The following is a 21,062-nucleotide window of genomic DNA, read 5'->3' on the forward strand; positions in this document are numbered from 1 at the left end:
CAAAAAAATCTCATCTCTGCTGAATACTATTTTGTTCGTTGCTGTATCGATAAAACGTCTTATGTTGATCTTGATGTGAATGTACAACAAAAGTTATCTTGATAGATTTTTTAGAGATTCAATTTTTAGATTTTTTAGAGTTTCAATTTTCGTCATTTCGTCCAAAATACTCACCGCCTTGATCTGATCTGATCTGACCACCAAACTGCGTTTTTATCTGCTGTACAAAATCCTTCAATTCTTCAAACGTTTCTTACTTCCCATATAACTAGGTACACGGTTGAATAGGGGTAATATTGACGTCCACTTGGAGTTACCGTATTGATTGGTTCACATACAGAGTTATGAAAAACCTTTTTCTTTTTGCTTATGCAAACTAGGCTCTAACTCCACAATTCAGTTCATCGCAGTGTCAGATTGCTGTCTCATACTTCTTTCAGCATTGGTACGATTTAGCTTCTGACTCCTATCACATCTCTCTTGTTCCTTTAGCCAAATCTTGCAGTTTATTTTCATGTGTCCTACTCTCTGGCAATAATGACCTACGACACCCTTTGCTTTCCTGACTGTTTTTAGCACTGTGGATCCAGTTAATACATATTCGCTCCGCTTCTGAACCTCGTTGAGCATTTTGACCTTGACAAGTTCTAATGTAACTTCATCCTATGGCCGCTTCTCCACGGCCGTTGTATGAGAATCAATGGAACTTGGTAGACCAGGATCACTTGTTGAGATTATTATTATTGAGATTATTCCACACGACTTTGACAGTTATAGTATTCCGGGAGTGACCATGTTGATTCCAACATAGGAGTAACCCAATCGTCGTACGAGCTTTTTGATCGCCGTGATCCCAAGCGGCAACATCCGCCTAGTTCAGCCAATCAGCAGTTAACACAAGCTTAGAACTAGGAAAGACAAACTTCCATAATACTTCATGCACGTAAGTATCATAATTTCAAGGAGTATTTCTCTATTTCATTCCTAAAGTAACAGCAGTTATGTATGATGATAGCTCTATTTTAGGAGCGACAAGTTTATATTTTCCTTTTCCAAGTGAAAACATCAATTTATCATAAAGAAAATTGTGGTGCCAAAAGACTAAAAACGCATGGTTTATCCCACTGTGTTTGCGTTCTAACTGGAATTGACCTAACATGATTGCAACTTTAAATCCTTTGATGAAGTATGAAAACTATAAAACATATTTTACTCATACAATAGGTCGATGATTAGAAATATAATTGAATGACTTTCTTATTTAGAGTTATGTACCGCAGTGCTTGTGTCTGCGAGAAATAGTAGTCAACTTCAATTTATGATTATTTTTAAATATCTCAAATACCGAATGCTTTCCCAAATAACAAGTCTGGTGTTATCGCGGTATCATAATAGACTCAATAATATTAATAATTGTTCATAAAACCGATACAATTGTGTCACTTTTACTTGCAATAGAAAATATAACAGCCAACAGTCAAACATATTAATGGTACCTATAATAATAAAAATAAACAACATCCATTCGCCAAGTATTGCGTGTAAATACCTTTTATCTTAAAAGACAAACTCCCTCCGAAATAATAAAAAAAATAGGATTACATCAGGTATTTCCATTTAGGTTCCAATTTTCTATTACTATATGTCTGAGACACGATTTAGTTTGAAAAATGCATTGGAGGTAACCACTGCCTTCGGTGGGGTTTGGCCATACGAAAGCAGTACGCTAGACCGGTGCTTTCCATACTATTTTCGTTCAATAGTACCTAGCTGGTGCATCATAACATGCCGGCGTTCACATACACGGCGTGTAGGGTAGAAATATATTTTGGATATATTCTACGAGTAACCTTAAATGATTTCGACTATTATCCCTCGAATCGATCTTTTAAATATGAACATTCGACAATTCTCACCTTATTTCCGCAGCGTCATGTTACTCTAGTCGTAGAATTACCCTTACTAATATGTACAAAAACACCTATCGCAAAAAAAACATATCTTGTTTAATTCCTGATCACTTTGAAAACGTATCAAGTGGTGGAATTATGTGGGATAGTACTAATTTGTTCTATGAGAAGTGAAGACTTCTCACTAATGAAAGCTTCGAATAGTTTTCTATTTTGAATAATTCCTGGCGACGCATAGCGACGGAATGAAATCTGCTAGGTTACCGTCATCGGTGGTAATAGGCCAAATGGAAGTGAGAATGGGAACTGTTTAAACAACTTAGAATGCCTGTAAAATAAATTGAATGTACTTTATAGTACCGAAAACTAAATAACCACACACCCCTACACCGATTTGCCACCCCCCGATTACCGAATATTTTACGTAGTAGAAATTTTGATGAGGCACATTTTGTATCATAAATGGTCATTATACAAACCGGATTGAATTATTTCAAAATCATGTTGCTCTCATTAATGTTCGAGCTAAAAAATGAAACCTGGGTGGAAATATCTGTCGTAAACTGTTTAGGCTAGCCCTTGCTCGAAACATAAAAAATGAAAATGCTGCTCATAAATTTAAGGGATTATTTACAATGTTCTCGAACAAACCTTTTGCAAAAGAGAGAACAGACTTTCAATAGAATGGCAGAAGACGGAAGCGACGAAGCGGTTGCTTTACTCATTTCTCACAATCACTGGCAGCGTTGACATTGCTGATAATTTGTCCACTGGCTCCGTCCAGCACGATTCCGGCTTTAGCCGCTTTACTCTTCATGTATTTGGATTTTAGCTTCTTCGTGATATCGTTTATCCGTCGTTCACCGCTGTGGCTGTTCTCCGATTCGGACAGATGGTGGGCCGACCGGTGACCGTGGTGGCCATTGTGACCCGAATGATGGGAACGTTCCTTCGTGGTTAATGACCCGTCGTTGGTGTCGCTTTCGTCCGCACCAAGTGCATCATCGTCAACAGAAGTACTGGTAATGCTGGTTTGGTTCAGCAGGGGCATTATTTCATCCACTGACTTGGATGGATGCCCCCCGGCAGAGGGTTCAATTACGTTGGCACAGTGAGAGTCATCCACGGAGTGGGAAAAAGCCATAGCGGATGAAGAGTTACTCATGGTATTATAATTAACTTTGGTTCCATTTGACGTTGATTGGGTAAATGATTCCGCTCGCGGGATACTGCCAGTGGTGGAATCGGCACTTGGCTGATATTTGCCTGAAATTAAGAGAGAATGAAATTATTCAAAGGTAAACGAGCTCCGCTTTTATCCCGCCATTTTAAAATAACTACCGTATATGCAAATAACTATGCAAGCTTGAAACGAATAATCAATTTAAACAAGATTCCAAAATCATACACGCAGAAAAAATCTACCTTTTTGAACTAAAAAATAAAATTATTGAAATATTTTTTAAAATCAAAACTAAAATATAATTAATTCGAAAATTTTTATTGTTCTTTCTACTACAATCCAGTATAAATTAATACAGTATATAATAAATTAGTTTGTGAAGTAAATATTTGAAAAAATTACAAATATGTATAATTATTGAGGTTATATTTTTCACACGAAGCCTAACCAACAATAAAATAATTGATCATCACAAGACTGTTTATATGTATAACATTTAAAATAAATTTTTGATTACAATATTTATTTTTTATTATTTAAAAAAAATATTGTTGAAAGCAAAAACTTTCCTTTTAGGTTTAAACCTTATTTTTTGTATAAACAAAACAATATATTGTAAATTCAACAATTTTTATTTTGAGTGCTGTTTTGGAACATTGCAGAAACAACAATATTTTTCGTCTAATCAAATCTGATTTATTGTTGAATTCATCAAACCAAATTGTTAGCCGGGGAACAATAATTATTTTTGTTGTTTTTATACATAATATCATTGAGTTTAAAAAACATTTCTCTGCGTGTAATAATCTCAAATTTACGAATAAAATACTGTAATTTCCTGAATTCTCAAGGTTCTCAAGGAACATACTTAGTTTTTATTTCTGCAGCTCGGCAAAAATCCGCACAGCCGTGCGCCAGCAAAATAAAAAACTGGTTTTCCGGCAAAAATGATGTTTGTTAGCTGATGTTCGGCAAATTATTTGCTGATTTCCAGCAATTTTGACAGAAATCTCGGCAAACAACATGTTTGCTGGGGCACGACTGGGGACTATTTTGCTGAGATCCCGGTAAAAAAAATTAAGTGTGAATGTCATTTGGCATAATGATCGCTTAGCATACGCAATAAAAAGGATCTTATTTTCAATCATCATATTATTTACAAAACTTAAAGCTGGACTTCAACATAGACTTCTTGATATTGACAATAAAGAAGGCGCATGATTTCATAGAAGGCATCATCAACTCTTTTGCATTATCCTGAGCAATCGCGTAATATTACGAACAAAAAATCAATAAAATAGAACTACTTTTACTTTCACTTTTTGGGGAATAATACGTTATGAGGAATGGTCTCCTCGGCATTAGTAAATGTTATCTGGGAAAAATATTCAAATGGTATACGGTTTTCGAAAGACAGTTTTCTGGGAAATTGTGAAGAATCTAAACTGCCTGTAACCACATAGTTGTCCCATCTTTTCTGGTTTTCCTATATGGGACAGTTATGCGATTACAGGCAGTAAATCGTTGATAAGAATATCAATTATTAAAGCGTAGCCATCTAAACTGGAAGAAGAGCCTATGTGCAAATGGAGGAAAAAATCATAATGAAATATAACTTTTATAAGTGCCAATAATAACTATTCTGTAAGAATTGTAATTTATTATATTTAATTAATTATGCCAAACGACCATTATGCCAAACGACTATTATGACAAATTATTATATGCCAAACGGCGTACACCCGGGCAAATGCGTGCATTAAAAAACGCAGAACCCATTTTTTGTCTTGTATCGAGAAAGCGCGTGTATGCAAAGAAGGCCAATCACGTGGGCTTCGTAGCCGTGCGGTTAGCGACGTCAATCGTCTAGCTAGACAGCATGTGCTGTGGAGTGTGGGTTCGATTCCCGCCCCGGTAACGAGAAAACTTTTCGTAAAGTGAAAGTTTTCCACTGGTTGTCTTCATGCTAGGATGTTAAGTGGTTCTGTCTTTTCTGTTTTTTCAAATGCATTCATTTAAAAAACGCAGTATTTCAAGAAACCCAGAACCCGTTTCGTCGTTTGCTTTATACCGAAGTAACGCGTGCATGTTATAAGCAAATACGCGCATTTAAAGAAGGGTGAATTCAGTGTTTTGTCGTATGTCGGTAAAATGCATACATGCTAAGAAGGCAAAGAGGCAAAGTTTATGGTCAGGTTCGCTTTATCACTAATATTATGTAAAGGCTACCTTACACCTCGGAAAAATTTTCCGCCGGATTTTGGTCCCCGGTGCATTTTAAATGGGGCCGGGATTTTGATTTTATGTGCCGCGGACCAAATTCCCGAGGTGTGAAGCTACCTTAATGTGGCGCCCAGACTACGAGCTATATCACTTGATAGAGTAACTTGATGTAAATGTTCTTACATCTCATTTTCCAGGTTTCACTGGAAATAATGCATATGGCGTTTAATTTAAACATTCGGTATATCAAGTATTATAAGTGGCTCATAGTCTGACGGCAAATAAAACACTGTGAAAAAACTCGACAGCCCTTGAGCGCACAATTCGTAGTTGCTAATCCGTGATTGATCAGAACAATCGAAATTGCACAAGAAACCAATAGTTGGGGCTTGAGATTAGACTGTGAAAAACCTCGATAGCCCTACAAACAAAGTACGAACGAGATGGCATTTGCAACTCAGCTAAAAAATTAAGTCCCAATTAAATTTTCGGCGAAATGGGTCATTCCGCGATATGGAGTTCCGCGAAATGGTCAGTTTCCGCGCAATGTACATTTCGCGAAATGATTTTCCGGGATATGTCGCATTCCGCGGAATCAGACTCCGCGAAAATGAAATTCCGCGGAATGCCATTCCGCAGTTTGTCATATAACCTTTTGAGTGTATTACTTCTACGTGAAGTTAAACGATTTACAATGATATGGAAATGCTAATATCATCTTCCAAACTTAGACGTACATGTTCATGATAGAATTAGAGGCAGAAGTATACTGAGATACTGGTCGTAAGTTCATCATACGATTCTCTTTTGAAATTTCGCCACAAGAAAATGTATTGATTTTTATACGATACACTAATGGAATGCATTTCATACGACAATCTCATGAAATATTTAAAGGTCGTTTAAAAAAGTGTAACCTGGTTTCGATCCATGGACGTCGTGATTAGGAGACGGGTGTGATCACACGCCCATCGACGCTTCAATTAATTGGATATCCAATAAAAAGATAAATTTGACCGAAATGAGATCTTAGGATTTTTATAGTTCGATTGTTATAAAACATTCTCATAAGTTTGGTCGTATGAAAATCTTAGTGTTGATAATTGGAAGAAAAAACCCTGATTAATCCACCTAGCGGTGTTGGTGCCTTTCTCGTGCAAAAAAAAACTTAAAAATATGAGTGAGTGTTTTTAGCGTGTTTTGCGCATATAAAATAGTATTTTGGCCATAACTTCTGATCCCATAGTCCAATATGGCCAATTTTCAATAGCAAACAATGGGACAGGATTCTCAGTCCCATGGAACTTGTTGCAGGAAATTCGGCCAATGCTAAGTTCCCAAAAGTTTGCCTACAAAATTTTGTACACATACACACACATACATACATACAAACAAACAGACATCACCTCAATTCATCGAGCTGAGTCGATTGGTATATAACACTATGGGGCTCCGAGCCTTCTATCAAAAGTTTGATTTTTGAGTGATCATATAGCCTTTACGTATACTTAGTATACGAGAAAGGCAAAAACATTTAAGTACAACCAGTTCGTTTTTTACACGGTATGGTTGGGTTTTAGGAAAAGATATTTTAGTTACCAGATAAACATTGTCGCTGTAGTCGCTATCCGGAACATCTTTTGGTGGCGAGGATAGGGGAACTAAATGTCAATGAAGGAAAAATACATACGATTTGACAATTAGATACCACACATGTTTCGGACAGCAGAACAAAGAGAACCGAAGCGACAATCTTTATCTGGTAACTAAAATATCTTTTGTTTTAGGCGATTAAGACCTTGAGCGTCAATCAAACTATGAGTTAACCCCACGGAAAAATTCACAAAAAATCAAAGCAAATTCAGGTGGTATTTAAAAAGCTGTGAAAGTTCAGGTTAACCGAGAAATTATTGAATACTAACTAAAATATTGGGTTTACACCAATATTTAACAGAAAACTTCAGTCCGTAGTCTTACTTGAACGGACAAATTTTCTACCACCTCTGTGATAAGTAGAGCCCTTTAGGAAACTATGGTGTAATTTATCCCGTAAAACATGTTAACATTGGACCTTATTAGGCAAGAATAAATTTTATTATTTCCTTCTTGAGTAAGGATTTCTATTTTTTACTGAAAAAAACAATAACATTTTAAACTTACATAGAAAATTCTTTGAGAAAACTGACGAATTTAAAAATGTATATGCATGCAATATTCTTCTGAATCACTCCGATCATATTTTTTATTAATTTTTCCAGTAGAAGACATAAATGGTTTTTTCTAAGCATTTTTATAATGCTCTCAAAAAACGTTTAAAATTTACCGGAAGAATCTTCTGAATTTCGATGGGATATTGTCGAAATGTCCTCAGAAATTCATTTTCTCTATGAATCCTGCTGACTTTTCTAAATTTCGTCGAGAAGGAAACCTAAGTTTGTGAAGAAAATTCATCCAAATTTTCACAGAAGATTCCTCTGAATTTTAACCCGATTTTTTTAAATTTCCGCGGAAACTTTTATTGAAAGTTCTCGATTAATATTCTGAACTACCTCTTTTTCTTTTCAAAATTGGCAATATCACAACACTCTGAAAAATCACGCCATATTAACCTGAAAACCCCCCACTTAATTCACCGAGTAGTGACACTGCCTTTCTCACATTTAGCCAAGACACCAACCACACATAACGCTGAAATGGTTTGATGTACCATTTTCTTTCTAACTTTCAAACGCAACGGTCGATTGTTATCAAATTAAATAGTGATCAATAATTATTATGCTTTGCCCCCTGTCGAATGAGACTTATTGCGAGAAAAGCGGTTAAGGATTACTATATGAAAAGTTGTCTAATATTTTTCTTAGCTTTTGTGCACATACACACACACATACACACGGACAGACAGACACTTGCTCAGCTCATCGAGCTGAATCGACAACAAACAAACAAAATTTAGCTTCGTTGAGTTACGGGATTTATCAGGTGAATCTGACTAGATTTTCCAGTACTAATGACGTGAAATTTGAAATTCGTTACGTGTTTGATCAGGTGATTTCTACACTGAGCACATATTTATCGGCGAAAATTCATAAATTTCAGTTTTAAGTTTTAAATGTGTGCACATCAACATCCACAGTCCCAGAACGTACTTAAAACAAATAAGTCTAATAGGGGCAGTAGGGGCAATATGAACCAATTTTAGTCAATTTTAGCTTATTGACTAGTTTTATCATGTTAAAGGTAGGTATATGATCTTTTAGAGAATGCTCCACACATGCCTCAATGTGGAAACCTCACAAAACATCCAATTCGAACATGAAAATACACTTGAAAATGTTTTCACTTTTCAATTTTCACTGCACAGGCAGAATTATTATAAGATTTGAAGTTTATAAAAAGGGTTTTGACACAACACTGATTAAAATACAGGCCAAAACTATATAACAATCATAAGATCTATTATAATTGAATATTGTGCACACATGTTTGTTCTGATACATATTTGAATCAATCATATAGTTTTTCCAGAACCACTCTCTATGGAGCAATATGGACATACCTGCACAGAGCAAGATATTAGGCCCTACCTAATAAATATGCGAACAAGTAATAACAAAATTTCAATCATTTAGTTTAAGTTACTGCAACTAGTACTCTAACTCCGTTATTAGTTGAATTCTAATAACGAACCGAACCATTAGGCAAAGTTGTAGAAAAAGCTTCGCACTAGAAGTCCACCATACAACATATTTTGAAATTCAACTTCTGGAATGTGTTATTGACAAACTACTAAATGATCAAACGCAAAATACTGAATGATCGTTAACATCCTTGGCTCTACTTATTATTTCCAGTGTAGCGGTTTTATTTGCTACCTAGGGTATCCAATCATGATTTGAACTAGTGAAAAGCGTATCATGGTTTGAACCATTTTCAAATCAATAGAAATTAGCATCTAATTGGCAGGAAATGAAACTAAAACAGTATGAATGGCTTGAATGACCCCCCCCCCCCCAACAAGTGGCATAATTTCAAAAAGCTCATGAAGGGCGCATTTTTTGACCCAGGAGTGAGATCAATATATCAAAAAAAAGCCATTTTTATCTGCAATCGATTGACATCATCATACAATTGAGAAACAGTTTTAAATAGTTAGAATAGTAACATTTATACAAGGTAAAAACTGATCATGGTTTAAACTAAAATGTATCGTGGTTTGAACTTGTAAATGCAGTCCATGAATTTAGTTCAAACCATGAACAGTGTAGTTCAAACCATGGTACGAATTAAAGTTATGTAATTATTAAGTTTTTTCAATGAAACTAAGCATAAATATGTGCACCCATGATGTTTTTAGAAAGATAATGAACTAAGCTTCCATATAAACTATAAATTGCAGTTGTAACATGTCTCTTTAATGAAATAAATCAACTTTGTTTTGACGGCTCATCTGAAACCCGTCATTTGGTTCAAACCATGATTGGATATACTAGTAACATCCCAGATGAATTTCAGCCATAAGTAATTGTGAAGTGTTCCAAATGCGATATGATACACAGATGAATAATATCTTCAATGCCGTAAACCCCCGTGACCTTCGCTTGGGGCAATAAACTTACCTGTCTGTGTGTAATTTTATTCCGATACAAATATTTAAAAACAATTATGTCCCTCAGATTTGTTTTGCCTAAAAATGATATTTTAAGGGGGCAACGAAATAAAATTCGGATAATTTTGAGAATTTTCAAAACATTCTTTAACAAATCCGAGGATTAATTGCATATTATTCGGCAACTCGGCCGTACGAAAACCATTTTTTTGTTAAATATCTTGGCTGTGCATATGCACAGCATATGTTTCGAAATGGACAAATTGATATGAAATTTGCGAAAAAGAATCCACGTGTCTTGGAGGGACTCGAACCCTCAACCTCCTACTCTCTAGATAGGCGTGATAACCCCTACACAACAAGACCACTTAAAGGTCACGTTTGCGGAAAAGCCATCAGAATCCGAGTACCAACCTCCACCGCGGTTAGCTCTCTTTTTGCAAATTGAATATCTTTCGGATGCTTGATTTGCCCAATCTCCACATTTGCTTTACTGTTGTATATCCACAGCCAAGCGAGTGCACATTGTTTATTAAACGAGAGGATCGCACTCCATGCCCCCAGCAACGGACTGGGCGGGAACGGTATAGAATGCGAATTCAATCGCACTCTGCTGTGCCAAAGGCTTGCTTGGCTAAAGCATTTGATGAGTTTGATTGCCTTTACGTAAACGGTCGCGTGTACTCAGACGACTAATGACGGTGAAAGACCGACACTTGATTACAATTAATTGCATATTATTCGGCAACTCGGCCGTACGAAAACCATTTTTTTGTTAAATATCTTGGCTGTGCATATGCACAGCATATGTTTCGAAATGGACAAATTGATATGAAATTTGCGAAAAAGAATCCACGTGTCTTGGAGGGACTCGAACCCTCAACCTCCTACTCTCTAGATAGGCGCATCCGAAAGATATTCAATTTGCAAAAAAGAGAGCTAACCGCGGTGGAGGTTGGTACTCGGATTCTGATGGCTTTTCCGCAAACGTGACCTTTAAGTGGTCTTGTTGTGTAGGGGTTATCACGCCTATCTAGAGAGTAGGAGGTTGAGGGTTCGAGTCCCTCCAAGACACGTGGATTCTTTTTCGCAAATTTCATATCAATTTGTCCATTTCGAAACATATGCTGTGCATATGCACAGCCAAGATATTTAACAAAAAATGGTTTTCGTACGGCCGAGTTGCCGAATAATATGCAATTAATTGTAATCAAGTGTCGGTCTTTCACCGTCATTAGTCGTCTGAGTACACGCGACCGTTTACGTAAAGGCAATCAAACTCATCAAATGCTTTAGCCAAGCAAGCCTTTGGCACAGCAGAGTGCGATTGAATTCGCATTCTATACCGTTCCCGCCCAGTCCGTTGCTGGGGGGCATGGAGTGCGATCCTCTCGTTTAATAAACAATGTGCACTCGCTTGGCTGTGGATATACAACAGTAAAGCAAATGTGGAGATTGGGCAAATCAAGCATCCGAAAGATATTCAATTTGCAAAAAAGAGAGCTAACCGCGGTGGAGGTTGGTACTCGGATTCTGATGGCTTTTCCGCAAACGTGACCTTTAAGTGGTCTTGTTGTGTAGGGGTTATCACGCCTATCTAGAGAGTAGGAGGTTGAGGGTTCGAGTCCCTCCAAGACACGTGGATTCTTTTCGCAAATTTCATATCAATTTGTCCATTTCGAAACATATGCTGTGCATATGCACAACCAAGATATTTAACAAAAAAATGGTTTTCGTACGGCCGAGTTGCCGAATAATATGCAATTAATTGTAATCAAGTGTCGGTCTTTCACCGTCATTAGTCGTCTGAGTACACGCGACCGTTTACGTAAAGGCAATCAAACTCATCAAATGCTTTAGCCAAGCAAGCCTTTTTGGCACAGCAGAGTGCGATTGAATTCGCATTCTATACCGTTCCCGCCCAGTCCGTTGCTGGGGGCATGGAGTGCGATCCTCTCGTTTAATAAACAATGTGCACTCGCTTGGCTGTGGATATACAACAGTAAAGCAAATGTGGAGATTGGGCAAATCAAGCATCCGAAAGATATTCAATTTGCAAAAGAGAGCTAACCGCGGTGGAGGTTGGTACTCGGATTCTGATGGCTTTTCCGCAAACGTGACCTTTAAGTGGTCTTGTTGTGTAGGGGTTATCACGCCTATCTAGAGAGTAGGAGGTTGAGGGTTCGAGTCCCTCCAAGACACGTGGATTCTTTTTCGCAAATTTCATATCAATTTGTCCATTTCGAAACATATGCTGTGCATATGCACAGCCAAGATATTTAACAAAAAAATCCGAGGAGTTTTTTTTTTTTTTTGCCTTTCTCGTATTATACTAAGTATACGGAAAGGCTATAGAGACCCATAGTGTTATATACCAATCGACTCAGCTCGACTAATTGAGGTGATGTCTGTATGTGTGTATGTATATGTGTGTGTATGTGTACAAAAAATGTGAGACAAACTTTTCTGTATTTAGCATTATCCGCATTCGACGCAGATTGTGGCCTAGTTAGACCCTATTGAAAATTAGACCGATCGGACATTGCGTTCCAAAGTTATTAAAAAAAATAATGGTTTTCTTCGATTTTTTCCAATTTTTTTTTAAATTGGAATTTTTTAAACGATTTTTTTTTCAAAAGCTGCTGCAACGCAATTAAATGAACGCAAAAAATAAAAGTTCGTCAGGTCTGCTAATTGTGAATAAAAAAAAAAATTTCACGAGGTTTCCAAATGAGAGTCGCGAGGTTTCCAAATGAGAGTCACGACGAGTAACAAATGCTCCTCTAATGTGAACGTGTGGTACACATGTGTAATGTACACATGTGGAAGTGTTGGCTTGAGAAATGGATTGCGAGTGTTTTGACTGTACGTCCAATTGACGATTAAAGGTTGCATGAAGAAGAAGAAGTCGAAGGATGATCTTTGAAAAATATTGCACGGGGAAGCATACGGGAAGTTTTTTAAAACTCTTCTCAAAAATTCTAGGAGCAATTTAATTAAAAAAGGTTAGCGGTACGGGGTTGGACTTTCCTTCTACTGCATAATAAACGCAATATTTCGATTTCAAATTTTATTTTATGATATCATACTTGATACACAGTATAAGAAAAGTCCAACCCCGTACTGCTTTCCGTTTTTAATTAAATCGCTTCTAGAATTTTTGAGAAGAGTTTTAAAAAAATTTCCGTATGCTTCCCCGTGCAATATTTTTCTAATATCATCCTTCGACTTCTTCTTCTTCATGCAACCTTTAATCGCCAATTTGGGAATCTCGAGCTCATTCAGTAGCCGCTAGGTTTCGAAGTCCGACGGAGGTCCTTCGTAGCTCAGTTGGTTAAAGCACTAGTCTAGCGTACTGTAGGGTCATGGGTTCGAGTCCCATCGAAGGGAAAGTGGTTACCTCCAATACATTTTCCAAATCAATATCTTCCACATAATGTACATATTCACATATGAGTTTTCACAACATTGTAAATTAATGTCCAAATCGGGTGGTTTAATCCCCGGAAATAGTCAATTAACTTTGATTGAACTGAACAAATGCGTAGTTATAATGATAGAACTGCAATTCATTTTAATTTTTTTTCTTTGTTAAGGTGTTTTTTTTAATTCTTGATTAAGTTCAACACCGGAAAAGAAAGGAGCTTGAGGAGCTCCGTTCGCGGTCCAACCAAGGGTACCGCCGCGATGCCTATTTGTGTCTGATGAAAAGAAGGAAGGGAAATTCATTTAAAACTGTATGTAGTTCAACAGCCTCGGGAAATACTACATGTGAGGTGTTAAATGAATGAACACATTTTTCAAAAACTAAAAATCTACAATGATCAATAACATTAATGCTCCACTAACCTTCTGCTCCAAAGAACCCATTCGATTTCATTCGGCTCCGATGTCTTCGAACCTTTCTGTTACCAATCTCCAACGGTTCGGAGCCACCATCTCCATTCGCCGTTTGGTTTGTAACCACGTGCTGTTGATGCTTGAGTTGCTTCCGGCGCAGATAGGTCACCATGCCCTCGGCACTGTCCGATTCGGATTTCTTCGATTCCTTGGACTGCTGTTTCAATTGCTTTCGTTTCAGCTGCACCGATCGGGATGGTTCCTCATGATCTACATCGTTTTCATGATAACCTTCGTTATCTTCGAAGGAAACACTTTTCTGCGGTTTGGCTGCCGATTGGGTACTTGGGGTTGGCTCCACTATGGTTACTTCGACTGCTTGTTCCTTCAATTGCTGTTGTTGTTGCTGCTGCTGGCTTACACTTGCTGTTGTGTTGGATTTTGTTGTTGGAGCTGGTTCGCTAACCTCCATAGGTTCAATTTCGCGTTCCTTGAAATATAAAGAATTCTTCATTATATCGCATTGACATATTCGAAATGTAAATATGACTAACCTTGGCCGTTTTCGGATTCTTCACTTCTGGTGGTGGAACAGGATTACCACGAAGTACAATCTCCGGTCCCCCACCGTATATGCCATGGAAAAAGTGCCACAAAGTTGAATTAATTTGGGCATAGTCCGATCCTTGGCGAACGCTTCGAAGCGGCACACTGGTGTCACCCGGAATGGCGATGGTTTTGTTGTCGATTGGGCCGGGTTCCTCGGTGGTACTACCACGAGCAAACAGTTGCCACAGTCGGAACCATGCCATCGAGATTGCATAGATGGTGGTTGGAGTTTCGTTGTACTGATTATGAAAAGTTGAAATTAATTCTAGGAATAATAAAAAACAGTCGCGAGACGTTACCTGATACTCGTCATTACATGCAGTGAAATCTTCTAGCTCGGCTCGTTGTCGACGAGACAACGATTCAGCGGCTTTCTTACAAATGTGGCACGGGAAGATGTGGTTACAAACCGGACCACCACCAAACTTTTTGTACAGAAAGTCCCACAAAATTTGCGGTATTGGCACCACTAATTTGGAAAAGTACGGTGCTTTGTGTGGCGGAAATGCTCCATGCGGACAGAGCAACGTCCAATTGTCTATTGGCCCGGGTTCAGCAAATGTGTTGAATCTAAAATATCCATAAATGCATATTAATTTAATTTACACGTGTCAAAACTATTTTTGCAAATAAAACAGTTACAAAATAAATGGAACACTACAAACTTGAATTACGACAAGTTTTTGTTCAATAAACCTTAAGTACTTCTTAAATACGCACAACTCACCTGTGTAACCAATTACGAGAAATGTAAAACCGAATATCCGAAGCGTGCTCCTGGACACTGATCAAGTCACTAGCCTGAGCTCGAATTGTCGTCATTTTGCTGTTGTTCTTGCGATAGAACAATACGTAAGCCTCACAGTTCTGAACATCTTCCGGGCTAACCTGCGTCACCAGTTGGTCATCGAACTCAAACCATTTTCCCGTGGGGTCATGTTTGGCAAAGCTGGTGTAGTGTCCGCCACCAACCGTGCCATGGTGACAAATCACCGCACAAAGATCGTACGAAGAAACTTCCGATTTGCAATCTTTGTGTAAATAAGGCCTCATATCCAATCCGTTTAGTGGAAAATTAACTGGACTGGATATTTTCGAGCTATACGACAGGTCGTGTCGGAACCGTTTCAAATGAACACAAAGCATTTCCGGTAGGGCAAGAACGCGGGAAAATTTAACTCCGTTGCGCAGTTTGTTACATTTTTCACAGCTGTACATATTGTCTCCCTTTAACTCGTCTGCACTGAAAAAAGCTGCCATGCAGTCGTGCAGCGTAACAGCAGGTCCCCAAAACCAAGATCTTATCCAGCTCCAGAAAGGCCAATTCCAAAACCACCACATCCAGCTGTCACTGCTTACAGGATAGACTGCATCGGAGCAAGTGATTCCGCTGGTGTTTCCACCCACCGGAGGCGGAGGATGCGACGAGGGTGGAGGCATTCCCGGGTGGTTCTGGTGCAGGACTGCCAGATGATCTTTGCCTGGAATGGGTAACGAGAGATCCTGGAATGTTTCTTCGCGAGTAGAAATACGATCACAAGTGAGGCATTGTACAGATGAAAGCAGTTTCCCGTCGAATATGTCACTAATGATGGACCTTTCTGGCAGTTTATCTTTTGTTGGTTTCTGTTGCTGCTGGTCAGTACACCCAGTTTGCTGCTGCATTGAGGACATACTGGCACTGCTGCTAGAATTACTTCGATTACTTCCTATCGGCGATTGTTGTCGACTGTTTGCACTTCTTTGGTTTGTACTGGGACTAGGTGATCTGGAAATCATCCGGGTCCGTTTATTGTTCACGGATATATCATCTGACAGACTTGATTGCTCGGAAACACCGCTGTCACATGTTTCATATTCCGCCTCGGATTGTGATGGTGATGGTGATGGACAAGGCGAATGATTGTCACCATCATCGTTAGTTTTACCGTGCAGTGACAATAGTTTTGGTGGTGGTTGAGTTATCTCTTTAAGTTCTTCATGCAATTGGTCCATAAAACAACGGAGGAACTCCTGAGTGTCATGTTGCTGATAGCCTCGAAACATGGGATGAACAATCCGTATGCCATACAAAATGCCACTTGGTACGACGTATCTCCGGTTCTTACACCACATTTCCTTAATCAACTTATGGTAATGCTTGGCAAGACCAGGCTTCGAAACAGTTTGATTCCCTAGCAAATCGGTCTCTATGATCGAACCACAATCAAGAAAATATCCCGTCAACGGTGGACTATTGCTGAGAGCTTGTATGGCCGAGTTCATATAACAAGTATTCGCTATGTTCTGCAAACCAACCAGGCCGTTCCATTTGCCATGCCTTTCAAACTCATCTTCTTCGCAGCTACTATCACAGGATTCTCCACCCCCAAATCCCCCTGCGAATCTGTCACCATACGTTAGTAGTTTTTCGTTATTGTTGTTGGTCGAATACCGACTGGCATCACTCGAATCGTTGCTAACCACTGAGGTACGTCTTAGCTGCTGTTGCTGTTGTTGTTGCTGCTGTACCAGGAACACCTCGAACTCGCACAGATAGCACCATATCCGTTGCGACGACAAGTTCATGTGAATGCAATGGATGCGATTCGTCTGGAAATGAGTTGTACTGTGATCGTTGTATTGCTCCGAGCACCCAATGTGCAGACAATTTTTCTGTAGGCAAATCCATAGATTGGGACCGTTGGCGTCACATTCCGTACATGGTTCTCCCTAAAAAGAAAAAAAATGTGGTAAGTAGGAATCAATTTATTGTTCTTAAGCAGGGATTGAATCCCAAAGAGAAAGAACAAGTCTCTCACTTATCATCTCTGTAGGGTATGATGGGGCAAGATGGGTCATCTAAGGCGAACCCTGAATGCCTCAAAACAGTAACATTTTAATTCAGCTTTTCAACGTGGATCTATAAAAATAGATCATAATCTGTAAGCCAGGGGTATGAAATAACAAAAAATCCCCTTTTTGTTTCTTTTTGAGTCATGAAAGTAGAAGTTAGTATGGAGGTACAATGAAATCTCTCTTATTGTTTAGAACTGTAAGACAAGTCGTGGGTACAAAAAATCTAAAAATTATTTGTTGCTTTTTGACCTAGATTTCATATTGATGCGATGCGTAGTTGATGAGAACGGATGATTTGTCCATACAAGGAAATTCATTTTACTTTAAATGTTGTGGCGCCATCTCGTTCAAACAGCACCATTGTCTTTGCCCTGTCTTTGTCTTATTGCTTATACTGAAAGTCACATCACGTTTTCACAAATTTCTCGTGAAGCCAGATTTCCTTTCAAGCACCGTCTCTGGCAAGGTCTCTGGAATCGCATTATCCCGGGCGCTCCCGGCTCAAATATTAGGATAATTGTTAGCAGTTAGTTGTGGGTAGTGACCTTTCGGGGTACTGGCGTTCGGGGTAGTGACATTCGGGTTATACTAATGACACACTGGTGGTATTCGTACCATGGTACAAGTTGTACCACTAGTGTGTCACCTTGTACCATGCTGGTACAACGTGGAAAACCATGGTACAATATGTACTAGGGTATATAACCGTGGTACTTGTACCACCAGTGTGTCTTTAGTATTAGTGTCATAGAACACATAAAAAAATGGTACATATATGTAGCAATCTGTACTACAAATTTATTTACTAGAGAATTTCCAAAGGAATTTTGCAAACTACATGGAGTGTGTCATATAAGTGGAGGATTATGTTCAAATTTATCATGAACTAAGAATGCGCAAACTATCGAAAACATTCGTGGAATAGCATGGAAAGCATCCAATTCTGGGTTTGCAGTTAAAGGAACGATGTCGATTGAATATCTATAGGCTATGTGGTCTCAGATATGAAGGTTAGTTACGCTAACAATTAAACAAATTAGTAACATCATTTCTCTGAATGCACTTACCTTCTTGAGTTTGCACAGCTCGACCAACGATAGATGGACAACATTTTCCAAATGCGGGCATTTGCTTCCTCCGCTGCGAGCCATTGTTCTCGCTTTTTGTTTCTGACCTGCGTCTTGCAGATTGATTGCACTTCACTATAGGATGCTGTTGGGGGATTCCTTTCAACCAAAACACTTGTTTGCCCGTTCACTACACACACAACAGCAAGTGATTCAGTCCGAGAACTTCGCACAGTTTCAGCCCAAGAAAAACATCAACAAAAAATTACGTAATCTTGTTACTACTCGCTGGCGGTGTTGCTGCTGTTGCAGCTGCAGTTGTGCCATCGGATCGATGGGTGGTCAAGTTGGATGGGTTGGTCTTCGCGGCTGTTAACACTACCCCGCGTCGTCGTCGTTATCGTACCACAGGCGCGATGCTGCAGATGATTATGGGTTGGCTTTTCTTCACGTTCTGCTGCTTCGACTTCGCATTCTCGAATGTCCTTCGAATGGATCAATAATTTGTTGGCACAGTGTTATTACCCTCCTTGCACAACTTCCATTTAGCCACATAGCGTCGCGGAGAACTGCACTATCCGTTGCAGGTTGTTCCATGTCGAATCGGACAACGAAGAAAATAATATGTACGGTTTAATATAATGTCAAAATGTTAACCCAAGTTCAAATCTCATAAAAATACTAAATTCAGAAGAATTTTGAAATATGTTAAAATGTATTAAATTAAAACATGGTTCCCATTTTATATATAGAAGCCCGGAATGAATAATAATTCCCTTGATAATTGAATAATTCTTTTATTTGTTCTATACTTTAAAAAAAAAAACGAAGGAATAAATGAATAAATTGATAAAAAAAAGTCACTTTTCATAAGATGGGTTGTTGTTGTTGTTGCTCACAAAATTTCACCACTCGATTGTAACTTTACAAACGTATTTCGACTTTAAGAGTGAGATTGCCTTCTCAGTGATGCCTCGTTCCTGACTCGACTTGAAAAAATCTTATAACAAGCAGTATCGATGATATTTTACATCCGTATCTCATTGGGATATTTTACATCCGTATGACAGTGGGCCCTCCTTAGCCGTGCGGTAAGACGCGCGGCTACAAAGCAAGACCATGCTGAGGGTGGCTGGGTTCGATTCCCGGTGCCGGTCTAGGCAATTTTCGGATTGGAAATTGTCTCGACTTCCTTGGGCATAAAAGTATCACCATGCTAGCCTCATGATATACGAATGCAAAAATGGTAACCTGGCTTAGAAACCTCGCAGTTAATAAATGTGGAAGTGCTTAATGAGAACACTAAGCTACGAGGCGGCTCTGTCCCAGTGTGGAGATGTAATGACAAAAGAAGAAGAAGATGTCATTGGGGTAATTTGTCAATAACTTTTTTTTAGAAGTTTAATTCAAGACGAGCTCAGGGTTCTAGTGGTTATCGCTTCTGCCTTGAAAGCCGGAAGTCGTGGGTTCTATCCCAGGTTAGTCCTTGTTTTACTTTACATTTCTATTCTAGTTATTTCTGTGTTTAACGTTCTAATAAAACGAATCCTACTGTTACAACCTTCCACACTAACAAATCCAAAACTTCCTGTGACTCCTATCTATGAGAGGGTCGTGGAGTGCACTGCATCTGTCTTAAGTAACGTGTCCAACTAACCATCCTTCCACTTCCCCGGCATTCGCGAAGATGTGGCCAGGACCAGGGTAGAAATATTTCACAGTCAATGCAGTGAAAAGCATGGATCTCAGTATAATCTGAAGTCGCCTTCATCGCCGCCGTGGTGAGTGGGACTGGGTGCAGTCGAAAAATCATTTCCAACACCGACCATTCAATTTCGCATTCAGCCACTCACAAGTCGCTCTGACATGCTGCTCAGTTCGCGCCTTACCGTATTTATTTTCTTCTTCTTATTTCTGTTTTTGGGTGGTGCTTTCTTTTGTGCACACACCCACCTAATTGGACCGGCATCGCAGGCCATATGTCCACCTATCTCTATTTTATACTCCGGTGGAGTTTACAATCATTGCATGAGCTCTTCTTTATCGACATGACAACATGTTACTTAAATGTGTCTTACAGTGGTAAGTATTTTTGTTTTTTTTGATTTTACGTCCGAAGACTTTTTCTATTCGTTTATAGTCATATAGACTTTAATCCCTTTATATTAAAGGGTGTGGAGGGGGTGGGAATCGAACCCATGACCATCTGATTTAGAGTCAGACGTGTAGACAACTACTCTACGGACCCCCCCGCCGCCTTACCGTATGACTGTGAGTGGCCCATTTAAACGCGTGGTGAATTTTTTCAATTTGCTGGGTGAATGTGTACATTTTGCTGTGGTAAATTTCATCTTCGCGGCGCAGTGGGTGATGTGATTTCTGTTGTTTACTTTTCTGCCTCTCCGGGAATGTGAGGTTGATTTCAAAGCAGGAAGAAAATAAAAAAACATCACCTTCATCCAGTGCTGCCGAATATTTACAACCCTGGCCAGGACAGAGCCATCTCGGCTATTAGACTGAATTGCTTTCTTGTTAATGCTAACTTTTTTTTAGAAGTTTAATTCACCACTTCATATTTTTTTATGAGCCATATACTGCCGTTCTACGCATAACTGTCCCATGTATATAGGAAATCCCAGCAAGCATGGGACAAATATGCGTATGACGGCAGTATAGCGCTTGTTACAATTAAGAAAATATTGCAGATACGAGTTGTGCGCAAAAATAACGTACACTGTATTGACAAAATGGTTGCTAACGTTGCGCACCATAATCATAAATAGAAA

General features: G+C 38.8%; 1 protein-coding gene across 3 annotated transcripts in view; it reads right to left on the minus strand.

The window, feature by feature from the left end:
• Positions 1–2,523: 2,523 nt before the first annotated feature.
• The window catches only part of LOC134224234 (ubiquitin carboxyl-terminal hydrolase 20), a 32,206-nt gene continuing 13,667 nt past the window's right edge, over positions 2,524–21,062 (minus strand). The window contains exons 2-7 of one of the 3 annotated variants that reach the window (XM_062703551.1): positions 18,277–18,761; positions 15,099–17,083; positions 14,671–14,941; positions 14,317–14,610; positions 13,772–14,252; positions 2,524–3,176 (exon numbers count right to left, since the gene is read on the minus strand). In XM_062703551.1, coding sequence (XP_062559535.1) covers positions 2,632–3,176; positions 13,772–14,252; positions 14,317–14,610; positions 14,671–14,941; positions 15,099–17,083; positions 18,277–18,360 — 3,660 coding nt within the window. In that variant the 5' untranslated portion in view covers positions 18,361–18,761 and the 3' untranslated portion in view covers positions 2,524–2,631. Of the gene's footprint in view, positions 3,177–13,771; positions 14,253–14,316; positions 14,942–15,098; positions 17,084–18,276; positions 18,846–21,062 lie in introns of all 3 variants that reach the window. The other 2 variants (XM_062703549.1, XM_062703550.1) reach the window with 2 other exon arrangements.

Source organism: Armigeres subalbatus, chromosome 3, assembly GCF_024139115.2.
Source record: "Armigeres subalbatus isolate Guangzhou_Male chromosome 3, GZ_Asu_2, whole genome shotgun sequence".
NCBI classification, from domain to species: Eukaryota; Metazoa; Arthropoda; class Insecta; order Diptera; family Culicidae; genus Armigeres; species Armigeres subalbatus.